General features: G+C 44.0%; 1 protein-coding gene across 1 annotated transcript in view; it reads right to left on the bottom strand.

Moving 5' to 3' along the window:
• CABIN1 (calcineurin binding protein 1) overlaps nt 1-18,010 on the bottom strand; it is a gene marked incomplete at its 5' end in the record, with an annotated part of 455,669 nt that overhangs the window by 9,949 nt on the left and 427,710 nt on the right. Inside the window, one exon of the mRNA XM_082243930.1 lies at nt 594-840. Within this exon, the coding sequence (XP_082100056.1) occupies nt 594-840 (247 nt within the window). The remainder of the gene's footprint in view (nt 1-593; nt 841-18,010) is intronic.

Below are 18,010 nucleotides of genomic sequence, written 5' to 3'. Positions count from 1 at the left end.
CAATCCATCTCCTGATAGAACAGAGGGTAGGGGACAAGCTGCACATGCTCAGTTTGGTGTGTATTGCTAGAGAGTTTTTTTTCCTGGGAGAGTGCATGTGAACAGCACAGGGCCAATCAGCATTGCACAGCCAGAGGGTCAGGGGCCCTGCATCCTCATTGGACAGTCAGAGTAGAATGAAAACTCATTCTACAAGCTTTAACCAGACACTGATAAAAGTCACAAGACTGCTCTAGCTGCTGATGAGAAAAGGTATTTAGCAGTTTATATTTACTAAAATAATTTCATTTCCATATTCTGTGTACTGTGGGAGATCAGATATAGTGAATGCAGGCTCCTGGGTTTAGTAACACTTTAGGTACATACACATGGAAAAGTCAAAAGTAAAGATTCAGAATAATTGCACGGACATAGATTGAAGAATATATGTACCAGTTCTAAATATGAGCACAAGGATTAACCTTCTATGCAGACTACAGTATAGACAATCATCATGGGATAGAAGGAAGGTACTGTGTTCAGATGAATGCATGAAACAATAGGAGCCTAGTCTATAACATTGATGAAATATTACAGGTTAAGCCAAGACTTACTGCGGTTGGCTTGCGACATGGTAGAACAGGCTTTGGTCCCCGTTCCTCGGCTGGCCTCAGGCGGAGATGATGAGGTGGCTGGTGATGATCGAACTTTCACTTGGTGCTCAGAAAGTCGCAGTAGGCTCTCTGTACTGAATGAGGACAGGTTGAGGGGAGTGAGTTGTACTGAGACAGCTGGCAATGGGAAAGCTATCTCCCGAGGATCTTTTGTAGTCTTTGGAGTGCTTGGAGTATCTGAAGGTTGCTGCAGACAAGAATGTAGATATCAATACATCTGCAAAAAATATTACGATGCTTTATAAAGAGAAAGCCCTGTATTACTCTGCTTTACAATATATCCCTCTTACCCATTGTCCATACTGGCTGGGTTGCACTGCCTGTTTTCACTTTCAATACATTTTTTTGAAGCATTATTAAATACAAATAGGAACATGAAGAAACATATGAACATAGGCAATGCACCAATAATTAGCGTTGGAGCCACCAGTGACACGGGGCCATGCTTGATCCAAGTCTGTAGAAGTACAGGACAGTATGTAAATGATGAAGAGATAATTTGTTGCTTGCACTACCTGTTTTCATCTGTAGACACCCACCCTGCAGTGACCATTTAAAGTTCACCTGTAACTACCAAGTGAAGTCTGGGGAAAATGTAGGGGAAGGTGAAGAGGGCTTCCAATGGTCAGAAGTAAGTATTGTAAATGCACATTTTCCAGGTGGCTGGACTATCTTTGTATGAGTGAGCATCAATTCATCCCTATTTTGTGAAGACAAATGAAGGAATATGTGCACCTATGCATCATTACCTGCTAGTTTAAAGACAACCAGATGTCTTACCACCCACCATTCCTGCTGAGACATTTGCCCATCTACGGCTACTGTGGTTGATTTACTAAAGACAAACCGTGCAGTTTGGAAGTGCAGTTGCTCCAAAACTTAGTAAAAAGGCAGAAGCTCAGCTGGCTTCCATCTTCCAATCATGTGCAAGCAAAAATGCAGTCTTTTTTTAACCACTTAGCACCCGCCATGTACTGCGAACAAGCAGCTGCTGTAGGCAAAGCGACATACCGGTACGTCGCTGCCTACATCCGGGATGAGGGAGTGCGCTTGTGCCCAAAAGCCCCCCCCCCCCCCCCCCCGCCAACACCCGCTGTGATTTCACACAGTGGGAGCCTGTCAGCAAGTCCCAGCCAATGATTCACGGCCAGGACATACTGATCATACGTACATTCAACACAGAAACGTAGTGATCAGTTAGTAAAAGCAGCACACTTAAGGGCTCTTTCACACACACTGTCCGTTGGACAGACTCCGTTTTTCTCAGCGGGGGATCGATCCGCCGATCCCCCGCTGAGCAGGAGAATGACACAGCTGTCAGAGCCCCATACACCCGTCGGTCCGTTCTCATCCGATCCACTGGACAGATGGAAAACAGAGTTTCCATCCGTCCAGATTTGACGGATCGGATGTCAGCGGACATGTCTCCGCTGACACCCGATGCCCCATAGAGATGCATGGGGGGCCGTCCAGATCCGCCAAAAAAACGGACAGGCGGATCTGAACGGTCCGCCTGTGTGAAGGGGGCCTTACACATATTACACATTGTTAGGCACATATTTAACCCCTTGATCGCCCTAGATGTTAACCCCTTCCTAGCCAGTGTATAGTATTAACACTGATCACTGTAATAATGTCACTGGTGATGTCAATCGCAGTTAGTCAGTTCCCCCCAGGGTCAGTTAGTGTCAGATTGCCTGCCGCACTATCAAAGTCCCATTAAGTCGTTGGTTGCCACCACAAGTAGTATAAAAAATAAAATCCAGTTTATATACCATACTTTGTATGCGCTATAAGGTTTATGCAAACCAATCAATATACACTTTTTGGGAATATTTTTCATCAAAAACATGCAACAGAATACATTTTGGGCAACATTTATGAAGAAATTATTTTTTTTTTTAAATCGGATATATTTTAAAGCAGAAAGTAAATAATAATATTGTTTTTTTTTTTCAAAATTATTTTTCTGTTTATATCACAAAAAAATAAAAAACCGGATGGTGATCAAATACCACAAAAAAAAAAGCTCTAATTGAGCAAAAAAAGTGACATAAATTTAGTTTGGGTACAGTGTTGCATGACCACGCAATCACCAGTTTAAATAAGGCAGCGCCGTATAGCAAAAAATAGCCTGGTCACGAAGGGGGTAAGGCTCCATGTACACGGAACGTTGTTAAAAGTCCCTTAGAATGCTGGAATTTTTAGGACGTTTGAAACGTCCGTTCGGTCGCGTTTGTACCCGCGTTTAGCGGCGTTTGCGGGTGTTTGCATTTAGAACCGTTCCTAGAGGTCAAAAAAATTTTTCCCCTTTAAAATGGAAAAACGCGAACGCTAAACGCGGGTCATCACGTTCAGACGCGTTTGTACGTTTGAAACGCCGGGAAACACACGTTCGAACGCAAATAATTGCGTTCTAAAAAAAGTCCCTGAACGCAACTGCCTGCAAATGACTGTAAACGACCTGGTGTACATGGACAGATAAGATAAAATGTAGATGGGTTCAGGGGCTTCTGAAAAAAACGCCCAACTGCTCCTAAACGGCCATTTCCAGCGTCCCGTGTACATGGAGCCTAAAATCTGAAGGGGTTATTTTTCTTGCATGCAACTGTACTTTGAAAAGTGCACAGTCTATTTGCCTTTCGTAAATCAACCCTTAAGTGTTCATTCCTATAAAAAAGATATATTACGTAAATAAGCCCTAGAGTAGGTATGGTCGCCCTATGGTCCTTTATGAACTACAAGATCCAGCATAATGACAACTGCTGCATAGAACAGATAGAGTCAAATATCTAATACAATATCATGCTATATGTTACACCAATGTCCCATATAATAGTGCACATTTTAAAAATGAAGAAAATTTGTAGCCACTGTCCAAAACATACATATTTCAAAGAATAAAATCTGATTGGATGTTATAGCCATCATCTCGTCCTTCTCCTTCCATTGCTCTAATTCATACATCCGCCACAGAGTGTCTTAAAATTGTAGCAGCAAGAGCAATAAAAATATAGACTGTATTCACCACAGATCCCATTGCTATTAGAATACACATTCCTATGCAGCAGGCACTCCTGACTGTCTGGTTCATGCATTATTTTTATACATGAAACATACCCAGTAGAGATTGACTATTCTTACAGGTAGGATATGTATAGTCACTGCACACAGGCATGTATTCATATATATATACACACACATCTGCCCTACTTCTCAGCCTCTGCCCTCCTCTGACTCACTCTCCCAGTCCTCACTGTAGTGGTTGTTCCCACCTGGCACAATGCCAGCTGTCTGGGCATCGCTGGGAATAAAAAAAAAAAAAAAAAAAAAAAGAAAGGAAAAAAAAAAAAAACAGATGACCCCCCCTCCCTTCCATTTCAGCCCTGGATGGTGACGAGATAGATTTCAGAAGCCAGGGCAGGAGGACAGCCTTTTATTATAAGACAGAGGGCGCCATGGCAACAGGGAAACCCAGTTCTCAAAGAAAAAAAAAAAAAAAGAAGTATGTGTATTGTGCAGAGTCCCTCTCAGTACAGAATATATGTGACTTCATTCACACTGCGCATCCTGTGACAGCAGGAATGTGCATGGAAGCACAGACAGGCACAAATCAATGGCAGGAGAGCGAGATGATGGAGTGAAATAATAATCATAATCCTGGAACTAATTCATTTAACAGCTGTTTATTCCATGTGAAGTGTAAGTTGTATAATCATAGGTATGGGAAGTAAGAGGGATCCATACCACTCAAAGGTGATTATTAAACCTAGTGCAAAAATCCATGAAAAACAATCAGACCACTTAAACCTGATTTGTAATTGGTTGGTTTGAAGAGATACCAATGTTAACTCAATCCAGGCCTAAATTCTACATTGAGCACTGGGATGAATCTGACCGCTTCAGTGGCTACCTAAATTCATAGAATGTTTAATGCAATTTAAACCAGTGCAGAATAATTACATTTGGCCATTTTAAGCATGTAAAAATGTATTACAAGTTTCCCAGAAAGCAAAAAACTAGTTGCCTGGCTGGTATGCTGCCCCAGTGGCTTCAAAGTTTTATGAGTTATATACTGTCATAGGTGTGCGCAGTCTATTGCATTAGGGTGTGCACCCCAAAGCTCAAACACATAGACATGTGTTTATACTGATGGTGTCAGTAGGTTAGAGATCGGTGATGGTGAAATATCAGGGGTCTAAACAGGGGGAATCTGCACCACAATGCCCTCAGAACCCTGCACTTACAAAGTATATATTGTAAGTCTACTACGCGTTCTACCATTACATACCATGCAGCTGTTTCCGTTTATCAGAACTCCAACCAATCCCCACATTCTTTTTTTTTTTAATTAGGGGCCTTTTTATAAAGCTGCAACATAACAATTCTACCTAAAAAATTATAATTAATCATTATAGTAAAAAAAAAAAAAGTGTGAAAAATGCCATTATAAGAATGCTGATCACTTTAAGGATATCGTACAGATGTGGGATGAGGTTTTCACCGATACCATTTTTTTTTTTACAACCCGTTAGAATACAGAAACTTTTTTTTTTGTACTACTCACCGATAGCATTTCCTGATACCTACCGCAACTTATTATTAGTTTAGAAAATAGAAGTGAACAAAAATCAGCAGGAAGATAATTAAATGGAGGAAAATAAGGAGTTAATTAAATCTGATTAGAGTAAATTAAGGGTTAATAGGGGTTAAACAGAGAAACATAAAAAAAAAAAATTTTTTTTTTGTTTTTACTTGACAGGTTGCTTTAAATTGACATTTGCAGATGGAAGTTGATCCCCATCTGTAGATGAAAAACCAGAGAGATACAAAAAGAAACAATATTTCTTTTTATCTAAGTGTTTCAGCGCTGAGCAATGTTGTTGATTAAAATTGTCCAGCTGCTTTTTTTTTTTTTGACAGCTCCAACTGACAGACTTTTTTAACACTTCAGCTGTTAACAGGGGAACCCCACTGACAGCTGAATAAGTCATCGGTTTGTTAAGGATGCGGCATCCCACTCCTTAAGAGCCGGTTCACACATATGCGATGACAGACATCACATGTGATTCGCAGCGCACTGCTCTGCAAATCACATGCGATGTCTGTGTGATGCAAATTCAGCCATACAGATTGCATTCGGACCAAACTCCCACCGGACCCTTTTTTTAGGTCCACACCAGAATTGGATCACATGGGTGTTCACTCCTATGCAATCAGGTTCATGTCCGAACTGACAGTTCGCACTGCGATATGCAAACTGATCTGTGGGTGTCGTTAACTTTGTATTGACACTCCCAGTGATTCGCATATGGCAGTGTGAACTGCCTGCGAGTTGAGTGCGATGCGGGACTGCGCAGTGGATTTGCAGGGTTCCTGCATCGCATGTGTGTGAAATGGGACTTACAACCAATAATTGGCGGCTTTTTTGTTTTTACATTTCAGCTGCCAGTGAGGGAATTACCTAAAAGTGGGGGAATTTTGAAAGTATCGGTTTCAGTTATCAGTGCATTTGCACGTGTAATGATACTCGTGCAAATGCTTAGTATCAGACATTGGTATCGATGCAACCGTAGTTTTCACCACAAAATGAAAATACAACTATAAGCTTCTAAGCCTAGTTCCAGGGACCTCTTTTCATACAATGTCAGTCTGGAAGGTTTATACACCAAGAGAAAACCACAAGTGGAACTTAAAACTGCAAAGAGAATCCAATTCATAACTTCTTTATAGTCTCCTAGGCATGGGTATACCTACAGTAAAGCCCCTAGTACACATGGGCCGAATTTTGGGCGGCATCGGCTGGTTCAACAGAAACTAGCCAACAGCTGGCTTCTGTCAAAGGGTAATGACCGAAAAAGGTCTGCCAACCGACTCCCGTTCCGCACTCTCAGGTTCAGGCCAATGGCTGAGAGCAATGACCGAAGTGTTCTGGCTGGGGGGGGCTAGGGGCAGCCCCCCGTCAGAACACAATAGAACAGAAGGGGAGATTTCTGTACTAACATCGCATTGCTAGTTCAGCAGCTCCGACCTGAGGTGTCAAAAAAAAAAAAAAAATAGCAGTGTGTACTAGGGTAAAGGACTAATATCATTGTTTAACGCCCTTCATCCTATTACTGGCAATGTTCCCAATTATCATACTTAAAGTTCACAATTAAGGAAAAAAATAATAAATGCACATATTTTTCCAGTAAAAAAAAATTTGTATTTATTATTTTGTCCCCCAGGAGCCTGCAAAGCATTGCACTCAAGATCAGTGTATCATGGGTGCAATATCAGGCTCCTACAGACATGTCATCAAGCTTTCTGTCCATATCTCCATATGGGATTTCTGTTAGAAATATAACGTGTCAATGGAGTACGAGGGTGAACATCAGCGCTCTCGCAGTTCATTGATAGACACAAGCCATCTGCCGTGATGGAAAACAGGACTTGTATTTTCTTCATTCACAGATCTCTGTGAATGAATGACGTGGCTGTGTGGGAGGAGCCTTATACAGCTGTGCCATAGTGCTGGTGCATGTTACATCGTACACCCTAAATATGGGTGTAACTTATTCCAAAAACAAACCTAACCTTTAAAATATAATTAAACCCTATTATTTAAAAAAAAAAACAAAAACATATAGTGCTGCTGACCTCAGCAACTACCATGTTTAATGTGTGCACTTTCCTGGTCAAGCCGATGATTGCTTTGTATTATACGTATCAACATTTTCTTTCCTTTGTTTTCTGCTGTCTATGCTGCCTTGCAGGGCCCCGTGGAGTCCTGCTGTAGCCAAAGGTGCTCCTGCAGTTAGACATTCACAGTAATTTACTTCTTCAGATCTATGAAGAATCCATTCATCTTAGATGCATAGGCCTTTCAAGTCCCCAAAGCTTGCGATCATATCCTGGTTTCATGCCCACCTTGATGATCTCTCACCTAGTGAGGCTGTGGGAAATATCCAGGCTCTAGGCTTAAAATACAGAGTATAGAATACACAGAGTTCCCAGCATAGCTAAACAACTGACTACGTTTAGTGTGGTCAGTTTTTAATAAAAAGCAAGGGGACTAGCAGGATCATCAGGGATTTCACTTAAAAGCAAGCAATACAAACAGAACAGGATGGGATGGAGCGCTCAAAAGTACTGGTCATTTTCTGGTCATTTCGGGCTCAGTTCACAATGCCTGCCTTACCTGCAATGGGGACATTCTGCATATTCCTGATGAAGCCAAACAGAAACTCATTTTATCAAGAAATTATACTTTTATTTTCTGTATTTACATATATGCAATGTTGAAATTTAGCAATTTTATAATGCTGGCTTAGAAGCTTCTGATAAGTTCATATTTGATAAAAGATAGAAGATGCTTTGCTCACATAGCCAATAACCTCATAGCTATTCTGCCATTTCAGAACAGCTCTGTCACTCAGGAAATGGTAAATACCTCTTTTTTACAAATGGCAGTAACATAGCAAGCCACAAGCCACACAGAGCTCTCACTGATACACCAGATAATAGAAGAGCATTTCCTGCCTCTATAGTAAAATCAGAGTTCACTTAATACCATTTCTTACAATTAAAAACTAAAGCTGGCCATAGACGGGTATTTTTTTTGTTTATTCAGCCATCGGATTTACAACAGATTCCTCCATCCACACAAGTGAGGAGGATGGAGGATGGGACATTGTATTCTGATACCACTGTCAGAATACACTAATCAGTGTCTGTGGCCACTCATCAATAACATTTTTCTAGCATGTTCCTTCCAAGAAGTTGATCAAATGACTGGCTTCTGTCTTGCAGGGATGGCTACACGTAAATTGAAATTTCAATCCCTCTACGGCCATTTCTAGTTTCTCAGTAGAGGTACCATTTTAAACGTAGTCACCCAATGCAATGGGGAGTAAATTTTTCTGGGATTAAACAGAGTTCAGTCTACCCTAGCAGAGGAAGTTTTATATAAATAATAAGCTTCACTTTAACGTTAATGTTCTAACTCACAAAGTATTTGTCTACACACTATACACCTCCTTACAAACGGTAAGCTCCCTCAGTTTCTAAAAACGGGAAAGCTTAAGCGGGACCACTCTTATTTTGGTCCTCTTGGTCTGTAAATATATAATAAAATATAGTTAAAGCATTTTGCTGTATCTGATCATTTCTGAAAAACCCCTGTTATTTTTGCTGGATAACTTTGTTGGCTCCCTGTCTGTGCTAACTGTTAGAAATTACATTGACTTCTGTAGACTACAGAACCATTCCCCTATCTTGTTTCTGTTACCCTGACACAAAGCAAGTACAGGCATACCCCACTTTTAAGTACACAATGGGACCAGAGCATGTACAGTATGTAAAACTAAAATGTACTTAAAGTGAAGCAATACCTTTTTTCATTTCTCAATGAATATAAATACACTAGCTCCATAGAAAATCTTGGTCAGCTTGACATGGCACTGCTCCCAAACCATAAGTGACAAGGACATCAAGCTTGGGGAGCATGTTAAGGGGATCCAGGACTATGACATGGTAGATTACCTAGGCAAGCTGGCCGGCCACAAATTGGATATGTTGTAGTCCTGTGTCCCCTCTTGGTGCTCCCTAAGTCCCTGTCACTTATGGTTTGGGAGCAGTGCCATGTCAAGCTGACCAAGATTTCCCATAGACGCCAATGTTAAAAACTGGGAGTAGTGCCATGCCAAGCTGACCAGGCTGTGTCCGTACTCGCGAGTGTACGTAAAGTGAGTGTACTTAAAACGGGGTATGCCTGTAATTGTTGTCATCCTAAGGCCCCTTACACACGGAGAGGGCTCCATTGGAGTCGGCCTGCTCAGTGGGCAATCTGTCTGCTGATCCCCACCTGCTCCGATTATGCAGAGCGGACACTGACACTGCCGCTCCCCTCTATGGGCAGTCGGATAGAAATGGACTGCCTGTCTATTTACACCCGACAGCCATCTGATCCGATTTGTCTGTTTTTAGCGGACAGGATCAGATCAGATGTCACCGGGTGTCAACAGACACATATCCTTTGACACCTGCCGCTCCATGGAGGAGAGGAGGACTGGAAAATGTATCGGTCCACCAGTGTAAAGGGGCCCTAAGACAGGAAGTGTGTTGCTGGTAGACTCACCAGGTAAAAAAGAAGAAATAATGGCTGAGAAAAGAAAAATAATGCAGCCACGGAATCCATGGATTGGTAAACTACAATTTTATGAAATCTTTGTGCTTTGGTTTAGATATGCTTTAACCACACAAATAATCAATTATATGTGCCCACCCTTTTAGAATGAGAATATTGGAAGGTAAAGCATACACCCAGTTTCATTAAAGTAAAGTTTGATTCATTTACTATTTCATACCGTACAAATGTCATTGATGGCGGACAATGATTATGAAGTGTCCAGGGTACAAGAATTGTTCCAGCTCGGTGTACAGGGCTGTACCACCAGACTGTTGATTGGAGAATGAATGCTATGGGACATACTGCTATAAAATAGCCAGGTCTGTGCAGCTCGACCAGATACTTACACATAGACAAACAATCTGGCCAGAAATAGGCTCTGTTTTGATCAGTGTATCTCCTAAGTTATACAAATCAGCATCTCACAATCAGAGGTAATGTTGATCATAGACAGCAAAATCTTTCACAATAATACCAAACTGTCCAATAACTTTCCTTTTAATGAGCAGTGAAAGTACTCAGCAACATCACAGGACTTTGGATGTGTTCTATAGTTATGATCTAACGATAGACTTTTATTCACTTCAGATCCCAAACAACACTGAAATCTCCTACATCGGTTGGGAAAATCTGGGGTGTAGGGAAAGGTGGAAGAGGTTTTAAAGGAGCAATGTCAGTGCCAACATACTATTACCAAACACTAAGTTAGGCTGGCCATAGACAGTTCAAATCTCTGCCCGTTCAGCAGGAACCAGCTGAGATTTGAACCATGTATTGGAAGGCTGAATGTACCCAAGTTGATCGATCCACTTGGGTACAACCAGCCTGTCGGATTATGCATGCGATTATTGCTAGCGGCTATTATAGCAGCTAGCAATATTCACTGTGTTCTCCTGGCTGGGACGGCTTCCTCCGCCCCCGTTGGGAAACACAATAGCTCCCCCCCATCAACAAACCAAGCGCATTTCTTTCCTGTAACCCGTGGTTGCAGGAAAGAAAATTGCTCTCTGTCTATGGCTAGCCTAACTGATTACAAAATCGGATTTTTGTAAGATCTTACCGTAAAATCCTTTTCTCTTGACAGACGTAGTCTTCTTGATTCACAAGAACTGGGTTATGTTGTCTCCGCAGGAGCTGGACTAGGCAGAAAGAAAAAACGTTCTGGCTCCACCTTAGGGGCAGTCCCTGAGGGTATATCCTCCCTCTCTCTGCTACAAGGCATCAGTTCTGTCACAAAGCAGCAACAGAGAATTTAACCCAACCCAACTCAATGATAGAGGGGCGGGTACTACGTCTGTCAATGAGCTAAGAGAAAAGGATTTTACGGTAAGATCTTACAAAAATCCGATTTTCTCTGTCGCTCATTGACAGACGTAGTCTTCTTGATTCACAAGAACTGGGACATCCAGAAGCAGTGCCACAAATGAGGGGTGGGATTGACCGAAATCAAAATCCAATCTAGAAGGCCCAACCGGTGCCAAACTAGAAGTTTTAAAGGCTCATTATAAACAAAGAATGAGACTCAAATGAAAATTTCCAACGGAAAAAAACCCTCGAGGCAGACCACTGGTCTCCTCAAATGGCGGCCTGCAAAACCTTGCGGCCAAACGAGGCATCAGACGATGCCATTACATCAACTCTATAATGTTTTGTAAAGGTATGCACCGACGACCAGGTAGCCGCCTTGCACACCTGGACCACTGACGCCTGATGGCGAAAGGCCCATGACGCACTAAGTGCCCGAGTGGAGTGCGCCTTAACAGGGAACGGGGGCTCCCGACCCTTAATAGAATAAGCCTGTACCACCGTCTGGCTGATCCATTTGGAAATAGTCGCGGCAGATGCAGGCAACCCCTTTTTGGGTCCATCCGGGATCACAAAAAGTGAATCCGTCTTGCGAAACGAGTCTGTCGTTTTCAAGTATACCCTGATCGCCCGGACCACATCCAAGGAGTGTAAAGCAAACTCCCGAGGATGACTGGGCTTAGGACACAGGGAAGGTAATACAATTTCTTCATTCAGATGAAATTCTGAAACCACTTTTGGTAGGAAGGATGGATTCGGACGAAGAACCACCTTATCTCTATGAACCACCAGATATGGGGAACGACAAGATAAAGCGGCCAGTTCTGACACCCTGCGTGCAGAAGTGATAGCCACCAAGAAGGCCACCTTCTGGGACAACGTAGGTAGAGGAATCTCCCTAATATCTTCAAAGGGAGGTTTCTGAAGAACCGACAATACTAAATTAAGATCCCAGGGTGGTAACGGCGCGCGCACTGGCGGAGCCAGATGACGCACCCCCTGGATGAAATTCCGCACCAAGGAATGAGTAGCCAAAGGCTTCTGAAAGAAGATAGCTAATGCGGAGACCTGACCCTTGATAGTGCTCAAGGCCAGTTTCTGCTCAACCCCTTGTTGCAGAAAAGCTAATATTCGACTAACCGAATAAGACCGTGGACGGAACCCCAGAGGTTCACACCATGCAATGTAGGACTTCCATGTACGATGATAAATCTTTCTGGAAGTCGCTTTCCTTGCTTTAACTAGAGTAGGAATAACTGAAGCTGACAATCCCTTGTCCTTCAGCACCTGGGTCTCAATAGCCAGGCCGTTAAAGCCAGCGATCGTAAAGCAGGATGGAAGATCGGTCCCTGAGACAGTAGGTCCTCCCTGAGAGGAAGTCTCCACGGGACGTCCGCCACCAGTCTGACCACGTCGGCGTACCACGCTCGGCGAGGCCAGTCCGGAGCTACCAGGATTACTGGAATTCCTTCCTCCTCTATCCTGCAAAGAAGTCTTGGCAGTAACCCGAGAGGAGGGAAGGCATACATTAGCTGGTATTGCCCCCACGGGGCGATTAGTGCGTCTGCGGTCTCTGCTAGAGGATCGCGGGAGCGAGCCACGAATCTCTGTACTTTCCTGTTGAATCGTGATGCCAACAGATCCACATCCGGGGTGCCCCAACGTAGGCACAACTGAGGGAAAACTTCTGGATGGAGGGACCATTCCCCCTGATCCAGAGTCTGACGGCTGAGATAATCTGCCTGCCAATTCTCCACCCCCGGAATGAACACCGCAGAGATAGCTGGAACAAATCGTTCCGCCCAGCGAAGAATGCAAGCCACTTCTTTGGCCGCTCGGACACTCTTGGTGCCCCCCTGGTGATTGACATAAGCCACGGCCGTGGCGTTGTCCGACTGGATCCGAACCGGGCTGCCCTGGAGCTGCTCGGTCCAGTGAATCAGACAAAGTTTGATCGCTCTCAGTTCCAATACATTTATCGGCAACCTGGATTCTTCCAGGGACCAAAGTCCCTGGACAGATAACTGACCGAGAATTCCTCCCCATCCGGATAGACTGGCATCCGTGGTCACTATCGTCCAATATATTGGCAGAAATGACTTTCCCTGGCTGAGCATCGGAGACCGAAGCCACCAGACCAGAGACTCTCTGGTCTGTTTGCTCAATCGGATCCAATTGTCCAGGGATTCCGGATTCCGATTCCATCTGAGAAGAATCTCTTGCTGAAGAATTCGGGTATGGGACTGGGCAAATGGGACTGCTTCGAAGGAAGCCACCATCAACCCCAGAACCCTCATGCAAGTTCGAAGAGAAGACCAGCTGTTGGATAGTAACAACTGGACTGCTGATTGAATCTTCCGGAGTTTCCCTACCGGAAGGAAAACTCTTGACCTGACTGTGTCTAGAATTAGACCCAGATATTCGAGCCTCTGGGTGGGAACCAGAAATGACTTTTGCTGGTTCACCAGCCACCCAAATTCCTGTAAAGAAATTATAGTAATTTCTATGTTTTGTAGCAGGGTCTGAGGAGACTCTGCATGAAGCAGGAGATCGTCTAGGTAACCTAGAATCGATATGCCTCTTTGGCGCAGTAGTGCCAACATTGGGGCCAACACCTTCGTGAAGACCCGAGGAGCCGTGGCGAGACCGAAAGGTAACGCCACAAACTGATAGTGGTTCTCTTCTACGGAAAAGCGTAGAAACCGCTGATGTCCTGCGAAAATGGGAATGTGAAGATAGGCGTCCTTGATGTCTATGGACGCTAGGACATCCCCTGGATGCAGGAAGGCTGCTACTGTGCGAATGGATTCCATCTTGAATTTCCTTATGTTGAGAAAGGAATTGAGTGCCCTTAAGTCCAGAATTGGACGCACTTTGCCCTCTTTCCTGGGTATTGTAAATAGGTTTGAATAAAACCCTTGAAAACGTTCTGTCCAAGGAACGTGGACTACCACTCCTTGTTGTAGTAAATCAGTGACTGCTCTCCGCAGATCTTCTAGACGATCCGGGGATAGTCGGATATTGGAAGGGAAGAATCGCGCCGGTGGGAGAGATCGAAACTCGATCTTGTACCCTGACCTTATGACTTCGCAAACCCACTTGTCCGGGATTCTGGAAAGCCATGGATCCGGGAACCGGCGAAGACGTCCCCCCACCCCAATTATGGGTGGGGGCGCACCTTCAGGCTTTGGACGATTTATCTTCAGGTCTGGAGGGGGCGGGCTTTTGCTTGCCCGACCAACGTCCCCTGAAGTCTCCTGAAGGAGCTTTGGAGGACTTAATTTTTTCACCCGCGGGACGAAAAAACTTTTTGTGAGCAGAGAAAGAAGGCCCTCGTCTTTGACCAGTTCCTTTACCCTTAACATTTTGCGGTAAAAAGGTGCTCTTTCCACCCGTGAGATCCTTAATGATCTCATCTAAGTTGGCTCCAAATAGACGCTCTCCTAAAAAGGGGATATTAGCCAATGCTTTTTTGGAACCTTGGTCGGCTAACCAACCTTTTAGCCACAGTGTACGCCTGAGAACCACTGCTGAAACTGATGCTCGCGCCAATAATGAAGTGGCGTCTAACGCCGCATCACACACAAACTGTAACCCCTGTATCATTTGTTCCAACAAATCTGATACCGCCTGAGGGACCTCTTCTAAGTCCCGGCGTAACCACTTGGTCCATTCAGTTACAGTCTGCGAAACCAGACCAATAGCAATTATTGGTATGAAAACTGATCCAATCAAGGAAAACATGGTGCGAGACATAGCTTCTATCTTGCGATCCACTGGATCTTTAAAAGACGGAGCGTCTTCTAAAGGAATAACCGTGGCTTTATTCAATCTAGCAATTGGTGAATCCACCACAGGTGGTTCTGTCCATTTCTTAATGAGGGTTTCCTCAAACGGATAACGCCTGTTAATGCGTTTAGAAATAGCAGAGGTGCGTTTTGGCAGACTCCATTCTTCTTTGATTGGATTGCCAAAACATTTGGGCAATGGAAAAACCTTCGCCACTTTGATGCGTTTTTTAGTCCCAAAAGGGATTTCAGTTTCAGCTATTTCAGACGGAATACCCTGTAATCTTAAGGTTTCTTGAACAGATACAATGAGTGCGTTTACCAACGCTTCCTCTCAGGCTATGGCTGATGCCGAAACATCCTCCTCACTGTCTGAAGAGACAGTACCCGAGACACCAATCCCAGATGAAGTACCTGCAACTGCAGAAATAGGCTCAGATTCTGAATCCGAAGTTTCAGATAATAAGGGGTTAGGCGGGGGTCGCTTTCTTGCGCCCTGTCCCTGACAAGCCACTTCCACCCGGGACACAAAAGTTTCCATAATAGCTGACAATGATTCAACCGTCAGTGGGGTGCTGGAGGATCCTGCAGACACCTCGAGGGGATCCGGTGGAGATACATGAGTGGCAGGGTCCATGTTAATTCAGGACACCTCTGCCAGAAAAAACAAAAAACTTTTTTTTTTTTTTTTAAATAAAAAATACCTGACTAGACAGAAAAAAACTGATGCCTTGTAGCAGAGAGAGGGAGGATATACCCTCAGGGACTGCCCCTAAGGTGGAGCCAGAACGTTTTTTCTTTCTGCCTAGTCCTGCTCCTGCGGAGACAACATAACCCAGTTCTTGTGAATCAAGAAGACTACGTCTGTCAATGAGCGACAGAGAAATAAAGTTTTCTCTACAGATCATACTACCTGAAAATGATTAAGTGTTGAAACTTGTTTTTTATTGTTTTTTTGAAAGTATTTATTCTTTAGCAATCATACAATCTAATTTACTTTAGGTCACATGCACACTGCATGACAAACCCATTTGCCTTTCTTTGGGAGGTCAGGGACTGACATCATCCATGGGTCAGGTATAATGTGAGGCAGGAAATAATTGATGTCTACATGACTGAGCCCAACTGTTAGTTGCAGTATGAGTTGGAGAACACATTTCAGTTACTGCTTGAAAAACGATTTCCATTACAATCAGCTGGATGCAATCTCTATAGAAATCCATCATGATTCACGCTGTATTATAAACAGTCCACAGGTGAGGTGTTGCAACTGCAGCATCTGTTATATGTAGATGACACAATTGTACAGTATACAGGGTTGAAAAATGATTTTCATGAACCCTGTCTACAGCTCCTGCAACATGGGGCACTGTGGTGCAATCAATGATTAAACATGCATTGCCACATGTTAATACAATCCAGTATTTAGTCACAAACATTTTTCAGTATGCAAGCAGCATTTTCCTGTTCAGATTCCAGTCTGACAAGTAATGTAAGCAACAGTATGACCTCTAGGGTGTGCAGGACCTGGTGACCCATCCATGTTAATTCACTAAGTCTTGCTGAAAAAAAGAAATTTAATTTTTTTCTTGGAAGCATCCTCTAATACCCTCTTCAATTTCATTACACATGGAATCTGAATTGCTCACTGCAAACTGATCCAACCCTGCACTACAAAAAAAAGATGGCAGAAACATAATAATTCTCCCTGACAGTGAAATCATTATTCCCTTTAACCACTTGCCGACTGGATATATACGGTGGCACTTTGAAGTGGTATACCGGGATGATGCCTGCAGCTACAATTTTTATCATGTGCTTTGTAAAAGCAATCCAAGTGGCTAATTAGCCGCTGGTCTGATTTTACAGGTGGCAGGAGGGGTTGTCCTCCCCCCCCTCCGGGCTCTCCCATCCCACCGGGGAGTCCGGACTGAAGCCAGCGGTTCTGCCAGGTTATCATACTGCGGATCAGTGACAGGAACGTCCCCGATCATTTCTTTGGTATGAGCAAATGAAAGCAACAAGTATTTTGTCACTTCTAGTTTCTGTAGAATGTAAACAAGTCATTTTTGGCATGGAAAAAGCGTCTACTCAAACCAATTTTGGCTTGATCAAATGCTTTCAGGGCAGAGGAGAGAACTGGGGTCTAATAGACCCCAGATGTGTCAGTAAAGAGGACGCATGCACACTTGATGTTTACATTTCATGTGATAGCAATAAGGACGCATGCACACTGGATGTGTTTTTATGCATCTAGTAAACTCCCCAGTATGTTATTCTATGTGTCCATGCATACATAGGCTGTTATCAGCAGTTTTTAGCAGCGGCGTGTACTGGCATACTTGTCAACTGTCCCGTTTTTCCCGTTTATCCCGGCAAGCGCCCGTTAATCGGGCTGCCGGTAAATGCCCGTTACGGGCAGCCGGTGCCCGTAAAAAAAATGGTTGGGGGCAGACATCGTAACTGTGCAAGCGCCGTTCCAACGCCTGCCAGGCTTGGGAAAGTTCGTACAAGCTTGGCCGGGCGGGCACATGGGCACTTACATAATGGTGCCGCCTTGCGCCATTTTTAAATCAAAGGCACTTGTTTTTCGGCAGCGCCTCGCCGGTGCTGGCCGCCACAGCAGAGCAGAGAAGGACCCCTGGAGAGTGAAGACACATTCACAGACATGATGGAATGTGTGTGGTGCTCTTTCTAATCATATGACTCCCCTCAGGAGCATGAGCTCCGCGGGGTCCGTGACTCTTCCAGGTTGTTTTTCTTCCTTTCTTCTTTCTCTTGTCTCTAAACCCTTGACGGCTCCTCCGGGAGCGCCGTCTACTCTCTTCTTCTCTGTGGCTGTTATGTTTCTAAGGTTCTTAATTTAGTGTGCAGTTCGGATGGAAACTATGCTGGAGGATTCATGCTGCTGACTGTCATGGATCCGCCGGGGCACTCTGGGGGCTCATCCCTGGAGATTGGACCCGGTCATCAGGACAGGAGCTGAATGTGGTTCTCCCTCCGTTTGGCCGATAGGCACACTCTTCATGTTGTTAAGACTGTCTAATGTGAACGTGACACTTGATTCTGTATGATATGCCACTACCGTTTACAAA

This window comes from Pelophylax lessonae (assembly GCF_965119305.1).
Source record: "Pelophylax lessonae genome assembly, chromosome: 1".
Lineage (NCBI taxonomy): Eukaryota > Metazoa > Chordata > Amphibia > Anura > Ranidae > Pelophylax > Pelophylax lessonae.
Note: the sequence above shows the minus strand (reverse complement) of the source record. Positions and strands in the feature narration are given on the sequence as shown.